The following is an 18233-nucleotide window of genomic DNA, read 5'->3' as shown; positions in this document are numbered from 1 at the left end:
AGCACTCTTCGCCAATCACAGCTTTCCTTGTTGGATGCAATTGACATGGACAATGTGCAAGTATTAATTCTGCATTATTAATACAGCCGTGGAAGGGGAAGTCTCCAGGTGCTGTTAAACCAGGGCATGGCACAGTTATACTCCAGGCAATATAACCACTATTGTGAGCTGCTGTATATGTAGCTTAGAGTGTCCCTTTAAGCTCTAAGCGCTCAGCAGACGCAGAGCAAGACTAAGCTCGGCAGACGCAGAGCAAGACTAAGCTCGGCAGACGCAGAGCAAGACTAAGCTCGGCAGACGCAGAGCAAGACTAAGCTCGGCAGACGCAGAGCAAGACTAAGCTCGGCAGACGCAGAGCAAGACTAAGCTCGGCAGACGCAGAGCAAGACTAAGCTCGGCAGACGCAGAGCAAGACTAAGCTCGGCAGACGCAGAGCAAGACTAAGCTCGGCAGACGCAGAGCAAGACTAAGCTCGGCAGACGCAGAGCAAGACTAAGCTCGGCAGACGCAGAGCAAGACTAAGCTCGGCAGACGCAGAGCAAGACTAAGCTCGGCAGACGCAGAGCAAGACTAAGCTCGGCAGACGCAGAGCAAGACTAAGCTCGGCAGACGCAGAGCAAGACTAAGCTCGGCAGACGCAGAGCAAGACTAAGCTCGGCAGAAGCAGAGCAAGACTAAGCTCAGCAGAAGCAGAGCAAGACTAAGCTCAGCAGAAGCAGAGCAAGACTAAGCTCAGCAGAAGCAGAGCAAGACTAAGCTCAGCAGAAGCAAATCAAGACTAAGCTCAACAGAAGCAAAGCAAGACTAAGCTCAGCAGAAGCAAATCAAGACTAAGCTCAGCAGAAGCAAAGCAAGACTAAGCTCAGCAGAAGCAAAGCAAGACTAAGCTCAGCAGAAGCAAAGCAAGACTAAGCTCAGCAGAAGCAAAGCAAGACTAAGCTCAGCAGAAGCAAAGCAAGACTAAGCTCAGCAGAAGCAAAGCAAGACTAAGCTCAGCAGAAGCAAAGCAAGACTAAGCTCAGCAGAAGCAAAGCAAGACTAAGCTCAGCAGAAGCAAAGCAAGACTAAGCTCAGCAGAAGCAAAGCAAGACTAAGCTCAGCAGAAGCAAAGGTGTACTAGGCTCAGCAGAAGCAAAGGTGTACTAGGATCTAGCTATCGTGTTTAGTAGTAGAAAAGACAATGGGTTAGATCACTAAATTCTAAGAACAAAAACTGGAAAGGTTATCAAGAGAAAAAAAATGCTTTTTTGTAACACTTAAAATATTTTGCATGCATATGTATTTGCACAAATAAATAACTATTGTTCTATTAATGTGTTCTAGTGCAATCAAGTGTTTAGAAGTTTAGAATACTAGATGATTTTTGAGGCTTACATATTGGCTCAGCTCACATGCCATCTGAAGATGTATTGAATACACAGATGTAATGTTACTTGATCTAACATTTAGTTTCATGTGTATTACTTCAGCAACAACTTTCATATCTCTAATAATTTTTTTATTTTAAAGTTTAACAAAAGATTTACTGAAGACTTATTTTATATAAATTTAGTAATGTAATTAGTTTGTTTTTCTACATAAAAAAAATAAATAAAAATAATTTAAAAAGGCAAACAGGCCTTCTAATGAGATTTGAACAAATTCAGATTAAAGCAGGACATCTGGAAATGTTTTATACATATCACAAAGTTAAATAAAAAGGTCTACATAAACTGTGCATAATCATAGAATGTATGTTATTTTAACAGTTTAAAACAGTTTAAACTAAAAACCCGTTTCCAATTAAAGTTTAGGCTTCTGACACATTTCTCAACAGAAGATAGAAGTCTATCGGTCTTTATTAATTCTGCACAGGTTCAAAGACGTTAGAAGATTTACAACATTGCAAAGCAAGCAGTTTATTCGTATGAAGCCAGGTGCATGAAACTGCTTCATTGTTTTAAAACAAGTTAATATAACAAAAAATGTTTATTTGGTTCATTATATAAATATATATTTATTGTTACAGGTCCAATTTCATCAATGATCAATCTAATGATACAATAATTTGCACAAAGGTCCCTAAAGTACCCAGAAATCCAATGTTTTTAGTTTGTTGTACAAAGAAACTGGCATGCAATGAGGAAAAAAAGAAAAATAGAAAAAATAAAGTACATAGGTGGTGGCAGGCTACACAAAAGTAAACAAAGATTACCTTTGACAAAACTAAAACGTGAGTTCTAAAATTCTACAGCATAATGTCATGCACAAGTACAAGCATGATTAGTGTTAAGAAAAAACACACACACAACGCACAAAACAGCTTCTAAAACAAAGATATTAGAATTAGCATGGCTTGTGTCGTGCATAATTCTACAAGTGGCCTAAGCAGGGCACATACTGTACCAGTGACTTTAGTATTTAGTTTTGATGGGGGAAGGTGATATAAACAGCCCAACTACCTCTGCAAACGGGGTCAGGCTCAAAATCAAAGACTATTTCACTGGGGACAGTGTGTAGGAGTGGGCTGGGGTTCCGAGAGTGGTATTTCCGAAGGCAGCGGGTCGCCTGGACCGAGGGGGCTGCAGGAGAAACACAGGCATAAAAAAAATAAAATAAAAAATAAAAAAAGGGAATGGAAGGGGGAGAAGAATGGATGGAGAGAGAGAATAGAAAGGGGAATAAAATGTAATAGTGGGAGGGTATAATTAGGAAGACAAATCAGCAAGAGATATTCCCATATACAGACATCCAATTAGCAATTGTATGGGGGAGCTTAATTGAGGGCCATGCTTTCAAATTTAATGGCTGAATAAAACGAAAATATGGAAAAGAAATTTGACCAATGCACAGAGACATTACAGAATGTATATAATCTCATTATGTGGACAGTTTGTTCCTGCAGAGTTTCCCTGAAATCACTCATATATGAAAATCTGAAAACCATGGCCATAACTGGGATATTTGCCGTCTAAAACAAAAGTATGTCAGACTGAAGTTTGCCAATAAAACACCATCAACAGTTTAAGATATATAAAAATCATGGCTCAAAATTTCCACATGACCCTCAGCCATTGGATATTGAATGTTTAGCTCTCACAAGTAGAAATTCACTCATGGGAGTGTGCCATGGACCCTCTAGGCTTGCAGTTGTGAGAAACGTTTAAGCCTCACTAGTAATACAGTACTAGAAATTTTGAGCCCTGCAGAAATTATTGAATAGTGTTTTGTACAAAAGAACTGATTTTCTTCCCCACAATTATTAACATATCTTAAATGAGTGCAAGGCATTTTGAATGTAACCAAGCTTAATAAGTTAGCAAGGGGAGAGTTTATTTTTTTTTAAATGCTGATAAAGCAAATTTTGGGACTGTGTATCAATGTCACTTACCTCCCTCACTGCGCTGGAGGCCAGGGTCTCGAATTAAGTCCTACACAACAAGAGAGAAATTAGTGGGCATTCGACTCAGGAATATATTGCTACTTCAAATCTTCAGTAAAATCTGTTTACAAAGCGTCACAACACCATCATGACTCAATGATGTGGTACATGCTATTTTTTCTCAGAGCAGCTGAAATCAAACAAGTAGAAAGTCGATTGCCAGTCAGCCCAGAACTCTACTTATAACAGCTTGCTGCTATAGCATTATATTTGCAGTGTTTCAAAGTGAAATGCGACACATACAGACTCAATGCACCATGACCACTTCCAGTCACTCACTTGGAGTAACTCTTTAAGTGATGCCATCAAAATAGCAATATGAATCTGTACAATCACATCAATGTGCTAAAAGAGAACACAAATCAATATTCCTAGTTAACTAAAAATCTGAATTTTAGTAAATACCGAATGGCTAAACGGAGGTAAAATCAGCTGATCTTAAAAGATTCTCCAGATCAGCAATAGTCATGGCAGCAACTTACAAACAAATAATCCTGTTTCTTTTGTCAAAAAATAAAATGTCTGAGTGGCAGGTCAAGTTTTCATACCAATACAATTCAAGACAGAATGAAAAACTCAAACCGTATAACTGTTCTTACATCTATGTTGACTGGTTCAATGGTATTTATGTGCACATTTGGAGCAGAGGACGAACGATCCCGCTGGCCAAACTGATTTCGGTGATCTTCGTCTGCTGGTCGGAAAGGCTGAGGGATGGGTATAGACTTGGAGGGAGAATTACTTGGGAGGCTTAGAGGCCTGAGAGGAATCAAAACACAAGATAATGAAAATAAACTGCAATGGGTATATTAAATAATTTTTGCACTTGAAATACAGAGGACCAAAAAACAAAAACTCATTTGATAAATTATTTACAGGCTGCTTAAAATCTACATACTTCCCTGCTGCATTTTACAGTCTAAATTCTAAACACAGCCTCAGCTGGATCTTATTGTACCCAATTCTAAAGCACCTTCGCTCCCCAATCCAAAACACACCCTTAGCGCCAGCTTACAAACACAACTTTACTTTATTGAACGGATTTTGGTATATAGATAGTGCACCTGCAGTCATACTATTCAGTTAAAGAATCCAGATCTTCCTAGACAAAATGCTAAATAATGGGACTAGTACATACTGTACCGTATATACTAGAGTATAAGCCGACCCGAATATAAGCAGAGGCCCCTAATTTTACCCCAAAAAAACTACTTATTGACTCGAGTATAAGACTAGGGTGGGAAATGCAGCAGCTACTGGTAAATTTCTAAATAAAATTATATCCTAAAAAAATTATATTAATTAAATATTTATTTACAGTGTGTGTGCGCGCGATGCAGTGAGAGTGTGCGTATGTGTTGCAGAGCCTTGGTGGGGGTTGGGCATTTTTATTATTTTAAAAAAATTATTATTTGAATATTTTTTGTTATATTATTTTTAAATATTAATTATTTATATATTTATTTTTATTCGTCCCCCCTCCCTGCTTGATAAATGGCAGGCAGGGGGGCTCTCACTCCCTGGTGGTCCAGTGGCATTCGCAGTTTAGTGGAGGGGGCTGGCAGAGAGCATTTACTTGCCTCTCCTGCAGCTCCCTTCTCCTCCGGTCCGGTCCGGTCAGCTCCCCTGTCAGCTCACAGTGTAAGTCTTGCGAGAGCCGCGCTATAACCCCGCGGCTCTCGCGAGACTTACACTGGGACTTGCAGAGGGAGCTGACCGGACCGGCGTGGAGGAGGAGGGAGCTGACAGGAGCTGTAGGAGAGGTAAGTAAGCGCTCTCTACCAGCCCCCCTCCTACACAGCCCCCTGTCTGTATTATGGCAATGTAAGTTGCCATAATACAGACATTGACTCGAGTATAAGTAGAGTTGGGAATTTTCAGCACAAAAAATTTTCATCATGGTCTACCTTGTTACCGTACGCAACAATTAAAAAAAATAAACTATATTACACTCTTACTAATCCATACAAAAATGTGTTTATCATTTTATTTTTTTTAAGATTAATTTGTAACTTTTATTTAACCTGTAGCCTGACGGAAACTTTATATTGCAAACAGACAAAATACATAGGTTTGTAGAATATATGTAATTGGTCTTATTTCCCACTTTACTGTTGCATTTAGTCAAACAAAGAACCATAAACAATAACAAAAGCTCTGTGTAGTTATGTTCCCTACTGTTTTTGGGCTGTGTTCTCCGTGTTTATGTCAAATATATTCAGAATCCATCAGTGTATCACAAGTACTATTTAAAATTTAAAATTCAGCAGAATTGCAATCCTTTCAACCACAATTAAAAATAAATAACAAGCTTGTTGTACTCGCGACCTATGCACCATCTGGAGACAAGAAAGAATTTGGAAACCTTGACTGTAGTTAGCAGAAATTAATTGCAGCTTAAAGGACAAACAGATATTCTGGGTGGTCCAAATATCTGTGTTTGGCTTGGTGAAAAGAGGAGATGAAGTTTGAGTTGTCTGAATTGTATCTGCTGCAAACACAAAGGACAGCAAATAAACCACAGCCAAATCTTACCCAGCGGTATATGGAGGGGGTGAAGGTGAACTGGATTCAACAGCTGGAGTGACCTCTTCAAAAGGAACTTCCTCCTGAGGTATTGGGTGGTGTTCAAAGAACTTGGAGACAAACAGCAAACTAGGAAGTAAAAAGCAAATTAAAATAAGAAACCGTGTATAACCCACAGCAACGCCTTGCACAAGAAAATATATATTCACATTACATAGCAATTGCATAGGTTAAAGAGGAAACAGCCAGCCACTACCAAATTAAAGAAAGAAAGACATGAAAGGAAAACTGAATGAGGAATCACAAGACCTACTAAAAAAAATAAAAAATAAAAAGGAGGCAGCCATCCAGCGCCACCTTGCCATGCTTTGGTAGTAGATAGTGAGGAAATCTTGGCTAACTTTTGGGGCCGTTGTGAATGCTCCCCCTATACCACACACCCTTTGTGACATGGTGTAGGTTAAAAAAGTAGCAGGTGCCATCAGCTCTCTCTTTCCAACAGTGTAATGAGTCATCCAATCTGTAGGGTTCACTGGGACAGTGCAAACTGGAGTATAGGAATTGGAAATACCATTGACATAACACTTGCAACCCAATCAGAACAAGAGAGGTTGGATTCAGACAGCTTAAAAGGAACACACATGTATTCCTAATGTGAATTCTTAATATTACCCTACAAGGTAGCGTTGAGGCTAGTGCGCATGCGCAACAAAATATTGCACTGTGCCAGTTAAGTGTTGTCTGTCAGAAGGATTTGATTGAACAGCCACTAGAGGCTCTTCTGCTGCAATAAGAGTCAGACTGCCAGGAAGCAAGACACTCTAGAGGTGTGTTGACCCTGAAATGAAAACATTGCTGTTTCAACAAAAGGGCAATGTTTTAAATTGTAGGGTTATATTGACAGGATGTGCGTCATTGAGATGAAGTAGCTTGGTGCCTTCAGCGTCATGACCAAAAAAATTATTGATAGGTTTGTTCAAATATAATTTATCTTTTTTTGCAATAAACACAAATTGCAATTGTGTATATATAACTTTAAGGCACACAGGGCTTTAACCAATATGTATATTTAACTAATCACGTTCATAGTTTTGTGCACAAGATATTTTTCTAGCAATTAGCGCAACTAAAGAAAAAAACATAAAAATGTATTTGCTCTAGTAATTGTAATAGTAATTTTCGATTTGGTGTTCCCACATTTCAAGGAGTTGAGTACCAATTTAAATATAACATTTCAAAATGTAATGAGCAGGTATTGTAGAAGTGTGTAAAAATAAATGAACATACACAAATGTTTCTCCCCCTGAGCCATTTAGTGGACCTCTGACAGACCAGAGCCTGTCACATAGCTGCAGCTGTTTTGTGCGTCTTTTTAGCACACACACAGTGATCAAACACTGATCTCAATGCTGAGACAGGTGTCTGATCACAGTGTCCTCAGATACACAGGGGGTTACTGGAAGATCCAGTCAGGGTTTCAGGATTCTGGGGGTGGTGTCTAGTGCCTGGCAACATCGATGAGGTCACAGAGACATGGCTGAACAGGAGAGTTCAGCATTCTGTTTTAATGTGATGTGGCGCTGCCCACTTTAATCGCTTGTCACTTCCAATTGGTTATTAAACGTGGTTCCCTACTGAGAGAGAGCACAGTTTTTTGAACCGATTAATAACCTGGTGTCGGCAAAAAAAAAAAAAAAAGTGTGTGTGTGTGTGTGTGTGTAGAAACCAACATATATGGTACATTTTGTTGGCTAGGTTACAGTTAGTAATGCAGAATGTTTTTTTTGCTTCATAAAAAGACACCTAACTGCACAACTGTGTTTTCTGTAGGATGCACTATACAGCTAGTAGATTTTTACAGTGAATTACAGAAATTTGTCGAAGTGTGGAGTATATTACCCTGAAAGCTGTGAAAGCATCGGAATGGGATACGTTTTTTTTTGTTTTGTTTTTTAAATGAGTGCTCATCACTGAAAGCCGCAAATTCTACGTTTCCTTGTGTATGTTCTGATTTTTTTTTTTTTTTTGGTAATTCTATTAATGCATTAATAGCTTAAACCGACTTTCATAAAAACTAAAGCAACTCACCTTGTTTTTTTAACCTATTATAAGTCTATATAAAATATCCATGGGCAATGTGAGTATGCTTCACCTTCATGCAGATTAACAAAGCTTTATTCATATACTAAATTGTCATGAGATGTGGAAATAAAAAACTAAAATAAAAAACACACAATACCAAAACCTTGAAAAACAGACCAACATAGCAGTTTTAAATTCTTTTGCATCCCAAATTTTTTCATGTCAGCACATCTCACAGTTCAGTAAATATGACCCATAGGGAAGTACTTAAAAACTATCATTAAATATTATGCCCACAATTATTTTATGGTTTTAATTAATGAAGCCGTAACACACTAAACAAAATTAGACTTGGGCAAAACACTTACTAGAATGCTTTGTTGAACTTACTCGAGTCGGTCGTAATTTACACACATAAGTGGAACTTCAGTGCTACATCGCTGGTGAAACTTGTAACCACATGTCTGGCAACGAAAACCCTGGAAAAGAAGCTTCCGGCAAAAATCGCAGAACGCCAAAGTGAAGAAAGTTTTCCGTACCTAGTAAAAGCAGAGACAGCTTTGTATGTAGGACAGATCCAAAATACTACATAGTATTTTATTTTTATTTTTAGACATTTTTATGACCAAACTAGTATTCCTCAGGGGAGGCACAATAGTGTAATGTAACAAATCTAGAACAACTAGGGATGATAAATATAAAGAAACTTGCATGTTCTATGCAGATAAATGTGTGAAAAAGTAAAGAGACAGGGAATGGACTTTTCACACATTCACAGAAGCATAAAATTTCCATTATTAGAGTTATTCACTAAAGTGAGAATTCAATGTGAATTTTAGATTCAAGGTAAAAATAGCCAAACTGGAAAAAAATTCCAAGTCCTAGTTTGGTTAGTTCGCCTTTGAATCCTCACTTTAGTGAATAACCCTGTACATGTATGTGGCTATGAATTTTTAACCTAGGTGTTTAAAAAAATAAATAAAGCATAATTATAGATGTAGATCACATGCAACAAACATTACTTTAATACTTACCATTTATTTCATAAATAGTGGACCTACTATCAACCTCAACACAAGAAGGTTTTGCCAACTAGCACATGAAAATGAAGATGTATAGAAAGGAATGGCACTGTAGGCAATAAAATAAAATGCAAAGGAAAAAAGTTACCTGCGCTCTCTCCTTAATCCCTATGTATATTTAAACAAATGGAGGTCATTTAGTTACTCCAATGGCCACTGGAGGGAATGCCCGCCTGCCAATGTCAAGGCAGACCCCCCTAGACGGGTCCTACACTGACCCTTTACCTTGCTTCCTTGAGCTTCTGGCAAAAATCTCTCTGAGACAGAAAGGGGTATTTTTTTATATACACCCCTATATACTTGTTAACCCTTAATAGGGAACACATGGTATGGGCAGCAGCATTGTAACCTAGATGTGTGATACAAAAAGAAAAAGTCCTGCGCTCACTCCCATCACTCCTGGGCGGCAGCAATGACTACAGTACACATCAGCTAATACATATAGTAAAAACCAAAGGAAAAAAAGTTACCTGCGCTCTCTCCTTAATCCCTATGTATATTTAAACAAATGGAGGTCATTTAGTTATGTTGACATTGGCAGGCGGGCATTCCCTCCGGTGGCCACTGGAGTAACTAAATGACCTCCATTTGTTTAAATATACATAGGGATTAAGGAGAGCGCGCAGGTAACTTTTTCCCTTTGGTTTTTACTATATGCATTAGCTGATGTGTACTGTAGTCATTGCTGCGGCCCAGGAGTGATGGGAGTGAGCGCAGGACTTCTCTTTTTGTATTAATAAAATAAAATGTACACAATCTGGAGTTACCAAATCTTCAGATGCAGAATACAGAGGATCAGGCATTTAAGTGCTGTCTTAAGGTTGTTTTATGCCCAAGAGCCAATTATGGTGAGTGAAGCTTATCTGCATGCATTACCCTACCAACCGGACTAAAGGATTGGACGCCCCCTAGGTGCAAGCTTCACAATGTTGAGGCACTAATTATGACCAGGCATCATCTGAATGTGTATAAGAAAGGATTAGCCAGAGGATTTCCAAGCACTTTAACCCCAAAAGATGTACAATATCATTAATGCAAATAAATACACAAAAAAGGTGTAGACGTTCTGCTCATTCATAACAGTTGTTTTTAACATACAACAAATATACTTAAAGCAAATGTTCAGATAAAAGTACTGCGATCATTAAAGAAAATCAAAGAGGCCGTCTAAACATGACAAACAGAACTACTTGCGGTGCCATTAAGCTGTGGATGTCATCCCCCCAGTTCTCCCTTAAAATATTTGACTAAATACAGAAGTAATTTGGGAACTTGCATGCTGGCTCTCTGCTTGCCTAATACAAATGTACGAGTTCCATGTTGGCATCAGAAAAATTAATTTAGGCCACATTTTGACTTTATGGGCCAAGGATGGCAGATGGCATAATCAGCCAATCCTAGCATAAACATGTGGCTGAAACATATGAAACATATTACTATATATTACTATAACATATAAGTGTAAACTGAACTTCTGCATCAGCATTATGGTGAGCAGGTGGTATGGGTTGCAGGTAATCCTTTAAACTGCTTGAATATGGTTTCAGTCAGACCTTGGGGGGGGGGGGGGGGGGGGGGAGAAACAGCATCCACATCTTAACTGCTTCATAAGCACTACAGTGGCATACAAGTGGTTAGGGTGTTTAGACTACCCATTTTAGAAAACATAAGTGGTATTACTGTAATTGACAGACTTTAGTTTTTGATCAAAAAAAGTGGTTTCTCTTTAACAATAAAAAACTAAAAAGCCACATGTGGTTCCATTATACCTACAAAATTATGTGTTGTGAGGGGTACATTCTCCAAAACTTCCACGTGCAATTCTTCACCAGTAAGCCAGCTGATGTCTGTATCCCAGCCTATAGGTTTCTTCTCACTGTCAAGAACATTAACACGAATACTATTAAAATCTGTATACACATGCATCCGTGTAATCGTTCTTGTGCGTATAGCACGTTCCTGCAGGAAATTTTAGTATCCTTTTCATTGGTACTAGAAGTATCAAAACAAATGTTCACTTAATGAAGCAGTTTTGGCGACATCATAACTCTGCAGTCTCCCTGCTCAATTTTCTGCAATAAGGAATTAAATTGCTTTTGTTTCCGTTTACACAACCCTAGCAATTAATGACATAGCCTTCCTGAGAAAAGTTTTATTTTCATATGAGATGACCGCACAGTGTGTGTTTACTTTAGAAGAGACAATATAGTCACCAGAACTCCAGCATTATGTAGTTGTTCTGGAGTGTATAGCACGCCCCTGTGTTTTCCCTTTATGCAAAGGCAGTGTTTACTTTACTGCCTAGGAACACCCCTAGTGGCAGTCAGACTTTGTTGCAAAGTGTGTAGAAATGATCATGGAGATGCTGAACACTCCCCATAAACATGCAATGATTCAATGCATATCTATAAGGAGATGCTGATTGGTGAAATGACCTGTGTTTTGCTGCACATGTGCAATAGCCTCCCAATGCTTTCCTTTGGGAAAGCATTGTATTGGCTGAGAACGTCGCGTTTCTTGATCTCACCCATAGAGGTGGAGCCAGTCTCGGCGAACCAAGCTCAGCAAAGAAAAAAAATAAATAAGTTTTACACCTTTTTAAAGTAAGGAGAGCGGGGCCAGGGCCTAAAAGGCGATTTTAAAACTATAGTGTCAAAAATACATATTTGTATTCCTGACACTATAGTGTTCCTTTAACTACACACTGGAGCTTCGTGCAGGCCATTAACAGAGCAGGAGATTGGAAAATCTAACAGATTGTGCAAAAAAAGAAGTTTCAACTTTAGATCTCTATACAGTAAATGTGTAGGGAAACTGTGCAGGTCACATGCTAGGTAGGTTTGACTAGTGCTGTATAAAAAAAATAAAAATACATTTAACTCATAAATGGTAGATAATCGAGCAGTAAGACTACAGAGGCATGACCTATAACCAAAATCACAACATCATGCTAAAGTTTAAATACAAAGACAATATGCATAATAACTTAATAAAAATAGAATGGAAATAAATTTGTAACATTTACCCATTAATTAACCCCACCCCCCTAATGTTACACACAAAAAAAAAAAAAAAAACACACACACACACACACACACACTACTATGGTTGCTTTATCTAGGAAAAAAAAACAACAACAATCTTACCCTTCCTGGTCCCTATATACTGCACAACATTCTGGAATTAGCCCCCGCATCATCAATGCTTTCTTTAGGCTGTCCCGCACAGTAACACCACATCTGGCAGGCACCTAGACAAAGAACAATCAATTGGTGTAGTCCTGTCAATCTTAAATTTAACAAAACTAAAATAATATTTGGGGGGGGGGGGGGGCAAATCAAATAAACCTAAAGTAAAAAGGAATATGTTCACTTGACAACTTTGTTTTGGGAGGGGGGCAGGGCGGGGGGACATATGGGCATGTAGGTAGGTAGGTAGGTATGTATGTAGTGGGCCCTGGAAGCTTTAACTATTACGCTCATTTCTTTTTCCATGAGTTATATTATCATAGTTACATAGATGAAGAGACATGCATCCATCAAGTTCAGCTTTTCTCACATCTCATGTCCTTTACAATTCTTGAAGCATTACATTAATACTTCAGCAAATAATTACAGGTTTCAAATAAATGCTACTTAGTTTTAACATTGTGTTTGATTTTGAGATTTCTCAACCACACCTATAAAGCACATTGTAGAAGTAGAGAATTAAGCAGAAACTTAAAGAGAAATTATGAGAATTACACACAATTTTAAAAACCCTCAATTTGCATTTAAGGAAAAAGAAGTGGATAGATTGGGCGTTACTGAATTGGAAGACAAAACAGTAACTAGAAAAAACAGCCACTACATACTACATTTTTAAATACAATGTAACTATAGAAAGAAAAAAATAAAGTCTATGTTATAAACTGTGCACATTATTTATAAATAACAAATAGTCTCGGAGGTAATTTTGGAGCTATATCAGATTCTCGCTCTTTTAAAGGAGATGTACTCACCACTGTGCGTTGTTTGTTAGGTAGGAAGACTCTAACAATAGGTTTCTGAGGTGATTTTGGTGCCATGTGTGACAGATCAGACGGGGGCTGCAGCGCTGACAATGTTGGTGGTGGAGGCGGCAGGGGTAGTGGAAGGGTGTCTGAGGACAGAGAGGAGCAGTCTGACCCATTGCCCATGGACTCCAGCAGCTGTTGCTCCCTTTTTTGTAGGGCATCTAGTTTGCTTGTGTATTCTTCATAAGCCTGCAGGGAATCGATAAACACAAAAACAATGAGAAAATAACCTTGCTACAGGTTGTTTCAAAAGAGGCACACTAGTTTCGCTGAGAAGCAGAGATGGGCATGGCCCATCAAAAGATTGAAAGAAAAAAAAAAAGAAACAGACTGGTGAATGATGGCAACAGAGATAATTAATTGAGGAAAGAGGTGGTTTAGCATTTTTAAACAGCTGAGAAAGGGTTTGGGGTCATTAACTAACTAAGGATGGTCCAGGACCATTCACTGCCAAGATGCATATGGATATCATTAATGTCCTGAAAATAACACTCTTGTCAAGTTTATGTGAAAACACAGGACTAAGTTTATAACTGCCCAGTGCAGTTTAAAACAAAAAGAAAATAAAAAGAAAATTGAAGATGATTCTATTGTGTATTTTAGTAGCTCATTTATTTAATTTACTCTGTAAATGCATACCATTTGCAAATGTTGACACTGTGGGTACATGATATTCCGAGCTTTGTTGAGTTTTGTTTTAATTTTTGTTGCTTATTTGTTTAAGTGTCCAAATATCATAACATTATCTTAACTGTACTCCGCAACATCTCCTGAACAGAACAAAACACCATTTACATTTGGAACAAAGCAATCGGTAATCCTAAACCAAATCCAAATCCCAAATAGAACCCTAATCATAAACCTCACCCTAATCCAGTGACACCATAAAATTGTTTCTGGACTACATTTCCCATGATGCTCAGCTAGCTTTTAGAGTCAAGGTTAGCCATCACTGCTAATCCATACACAAATCATATGCCTAACCATAACACTAACCCTAGTAGTACTGAAGGAGGATCCTCTCTGCTATCAGCTTGCTTCCCCTAGTTTAAACCTAATCCGAATATAAATTCCTACTGTAATCCTAAACCAAATACCTCTCCTAAATCTGTAATCTTAATACTTAATCCCTTACTCTTAAACCCTAATCCAAAGGGTTTTCTTCTGCTAATATTAACCAGCTAAGTGAAAAAAGGTGTTCATTATTTGGGAGACTGGAAAAAATACATTGTTGGGGGAAAACAAAATATTGATCGCAAAGGTCACAAAATGAATTGAAAGGAAAAAAAAATGGCTATCCTATTCATTGGATATCTTATAGCACAATTATAATCGTTAAACTGACACTCTACACAACATAACCTTTACATATTCCATGGGTGATGCTGCAAGTGCCCCACTGTCTTTGCACATATTGGCTTATATGGACATTGATTTTCCCCTCCCTCCAAATAAATAAATCTGGAGCTATAAGCCTGACCATTTTCCTAGGACAGGGATAGGCAACCTTCAGCACGCCAGATGTTGTGGACTACATCCTCTACAATGCTTTTGCACCCATAATGCTGGCAAAGCATCATGGGAGGTGTAGTCCAAAAGATCTGGACCCGGTTTGCTCTATTGGCCATACAAATAGGATGCAGATGTGTTGGCACATGGCGTTCAAAACACCCATCCCCTCTCTGGTGCTCACTCAGCATTCCAAAAGTAGCTGTGCACAAGCAAAGTATGAATAGGGCTCAAAATTTACTGATCGCTACAATATGTACTTCTACTGATCAGACTTGTGAAACTCCTTTTGAGGGCCAAGCGGACCGAAATATCAGTTCCCATAGAGTAGATTGAGTGTCTCCCAAGATGTGATCTGGGAAGTGCACTCTACAGCTGCTTGACTGTAGGCTATCAACCTAAATATTAAGCATTTTCTTAAAATATATACACAATGCAGAAAAAAAGTTATATCTAGCATGGGATGTCCGTTAAAGTGAAGATATGGTAAACAAGAATGCATGAGCTTTGTAAAGATCTATTAAGAAGAAAATGACACTGTAACCACTTTGATAAGATTATACGACTGCAGAGGAACAATTCGTAACGGTCTAATAGTAAGAGGGTGCAGTCAGTTGCAATATTTGAGAACAAATCCTACAGGAGAGAATTATGCATATTTCTGTGATTTCACTAGTTTGTTTTGAGTTTCAAAGACTATGTACACGGATATTGCATGGCAAGACAAAAATAGCTATCAACATGTATCTACCTTGGTTCAACACTTTCAGTGTTGAAGCCTGACTTATGGCTCTGGCAGATGGAAGGAAAAAAAAAAAATCAATAAAAATCATCTTGCTGATTCAAATCATTTTGCTGATTCTATGCTTGTTAAACTATTGTGAAGAATGGATGGTCGATTGCTTGTTCTACCGCATCAATCCTGTTTCCTTGTGGTGTAGGGAATGGAAGGAACTGTCCTCCCTCTACTAGACCACACAGTTTTATGTGTCTACCCACATCCTACTTTTCCTAACCACTGCTATAAATTTAGAAAATGATAGGTTGTCATTCAGAGGATATGGTTAGAAAGAGGGGCAACCAGTTTCTATTTCTGATGTAAATAAGTGAAGCTATGCCCTTCGAAGACAAGCACAGAAGAGTAAGACATTCTACATCAATGAAACATTTAGAAAAATTATAGTCTCTGTGCAGTAAGAGAAACATTTCCAGTTTCTCAGTTTCAAAAATAATGTCTTTTTTTGGTTCATGAATGTGCCATAAAAGCTGCTTGTTTGGAATTTGTGAGTCAGGGTTGACAACCATATGGTTTGTTTTTTTAACCAACAATGCTTTCCAAATCATAGCCTTAAAACACACACACAAATTAGCAAATTGAGGATTATTCATGGCTGACCGGATACTAGACTGGCGTGATCCAATTCTCATCCTATCTTTGTATGAAAAGGGTTTAATACTTTGAGATGTGTGCTTTACCAAAACACTTCATAGTACCTTAGCTTTCTATGGTGATTTAAGTAATTGCTCAAATATTATACTGCTGTTTCCCCCCCCACCCCCCTTCTTTTCCTTTTTTCTTTCCTTCCCTTGTCCCTTTTTTTAGATACTTTGATATGTTGGAAAAAATAAAAAACTATAATTAAATACAGATAAACCCCACACACAAAGTGACAGCACTCTGCATGTATATTGTCTATGGATCAACAAATATTTTTCCAGAGCTGTTGCAAGTTATTGGTCGCCTCGGGCTGATTACTGATATCCACTGCTAATATTCTGTGCATTTAGTTTTGAGAAACACTAAAAAACACTAATCTGGTACTAATTGAAGCAATCACACTCCTATCACTCTTAGGCAGCATGCACATAAAAGTAGATTGACTCTCTATACCTCCCTACCTTCAGCTGAGCTCTACATGCCTGGACTCTCAGGGACAGGTGACGTACAGTCGCAATGTGGCGACTCATTGGCTGGAGTCGAAGGATGCTTGATTGTTACTTTTGCTAGCAATACACACTAGCATTGCTCAAAGCAATACTTCACGATTTAGAAATGCAGACACATGATGTCTGAGATATATGAATTTTAAAAATTTGTTGATACCCTAAACAAAAAACAAACAAACTGCCAATCTGTTAGTTTAAAAAAGTCCTGGTTCCCCCAATAAATTGCACTGCATACAAGGAGGCACCCTAGCATTAAAAGCGACACTTAATCAAATTGCAGTTTTTATTCCGAACGCTAGTGTTCCTTTAAGTAGTTTTGCTACGGACTTTCAGCATTACATTAATATGTTGTGTGCACTCCTGCCCTGCGGATTCTCTTAACCAACAGGTGGCTTTGGCCGTGGAGCCTGTACAACGCCATCTGTTGGTCGTGAGGATCTTGAAACAGCTTTATGGACTACCTGAATAGCAGGGTTGGTTAAGTTGCATATTCAGGTAGATTTGCATATTGGTAATTCTGCAGGCAGGAAAAATATTTCATGTTAATAATGGTCCTCCTCACTCCTTTAGAAGGATGTAATTATGTTTTTATAAGTTCCTGTATGTTGTCTGATATGATTTGTTTATTAGTATATTATTGAAGCTGTCAGCAATTTAAGTGTAAAGACAATATGGGCTATTCCCGAGTAAAAATATTGCGGTGTATGTTCGTTCCTTTTGGAATGGTGTGTCCTTTGTGGATTTGTTCAGGAATTGCAGTAACAGAGTCTTAATACCTGTAGGCTGGCTGCTTGATCCCTGTAGCCTGGGACAAGTCAAAACAAAAACTAGGCCTGAGAGCCACAAGTGACTTTGTAAAGTCAGTAGGCAATCACATTACAAGCAGAGGTATGGAAACCTGCCTGAAAGTAGCACTGCAGAGGAATAGGCAGAGGGGACGATAACTGCCTGGAACGAGAGAGCTGCAGTCTGGTTGGGTGGAAGAGCTCCAGAGTTACATGTGGCAGCTAGGAAGCTCACTGGTCGGAGGTGCTCTATCACACTAACAATCATAGATATACCTCTTTTGGTAGATCTTGTTTTGACAAGTGCATCACAGCTTAAGTGAAGACAGGATTTGACTGATAAGTGCAAGCACAAACAAAAAAACAAAAAAAAACCTCCCCAAACACTCAGTTTATTATTATAGTATAGAGAAAAAGATTTTCAAATAGAATGTGCAATAAGCTACTCCCATTACCTAGAAGCAAGAGACATACAAGTTGGGTTTCAATATTTCTAAAATCATTCAAGCAAAACATTTAAAAAATAAATATGTTTATGTCCCTAAAGCACTTGCTTTAGTGACTTGCATGATGGTCTTTACCAATTTTCATTATACTCTGACTTATGAGACTATAGCACCCTTTTTAGTTTTATTTACATGGTGCTAGCAGCACCTTCTAGCCTTCAGAAAAATAATTTAGCAGACTTAACAATAAAATGATTGCAAAATATCTATTTCCCTTTAAAACATAAGAATTTTGTCAAGTCTACTAATTTAAAACATGATGCAAGAATACTGCTGCATAGAGACTAGTTTACACCAGTGACTCAGATATTTAGTAAAATA

The 18233-nt window shown here is 38.2% G+C and overlaps 1 protein-coding gene across 5 annotated transcripts in view; it reads right to left on the bottom strand.

Moving 5' to 3' along the window:
* Positions 1-18233, bottom strand: part of BRAF (B-Raf proto-oncogene, serine/threonine kinase) — a 231973-nt gene that overhangs the window by 141915 nt on the left and 71825 nt on the right. For 3 of the 5 annotated variants that reach the window (XM_063447589.1, XM_063447591.1, XM_063447590.1), the window contains exons 3-10: positions 13112-13354; positions 12258-12361; positions 10885-10987; positions 8420-8568; positions 5957-6076; positions 4021-4180; positions 3371-3410; positions 2442-2561 (exon numbers count right to left, since the gene is read on the bottom strand). In XM_063447589.1, the coding sequence (XP_063303659.1) occupies positions 2442-2561; positions 3371-3410; positions 4021-4180; positions 5957-6076; positions 8420-8568; positions 10885-10987; positions 12258-12361; positions 13112-13354 (1039 nt within the window). The remainder of the gene's footprint in view (positions 1-2441; positions 2562-3370; positions 3411-4020; positions 4181-5956; positions 6077-8419; positions 8569-10884; positions 10988-12257; positions 12362-13111; positions 13355-18233) is intronic. The other 2 variants (XM_063447592.1, XM_063447593.1) reach the window with 1 other exon arrangement.

Source organism: Pelobates fuscus, chromosome 3 (genome assembly GCF_036172605.1).
Source record: "Pelobates fuscus isolate aPelFus1 chromosome 3, aPelFus1.pri, whole genome shotgun sequence".
Classification (NCBI taxonomy): Eukaryota; Metazoa; Chordata; class Amphibia; order Anura; family Pelobatidae; genus Pelobates; species Pelobates fuscus.
Note: the sequence above shows the minus strand (reverse complement) of the source record. Positions and strands in the feature narration are given on the sequence as shown.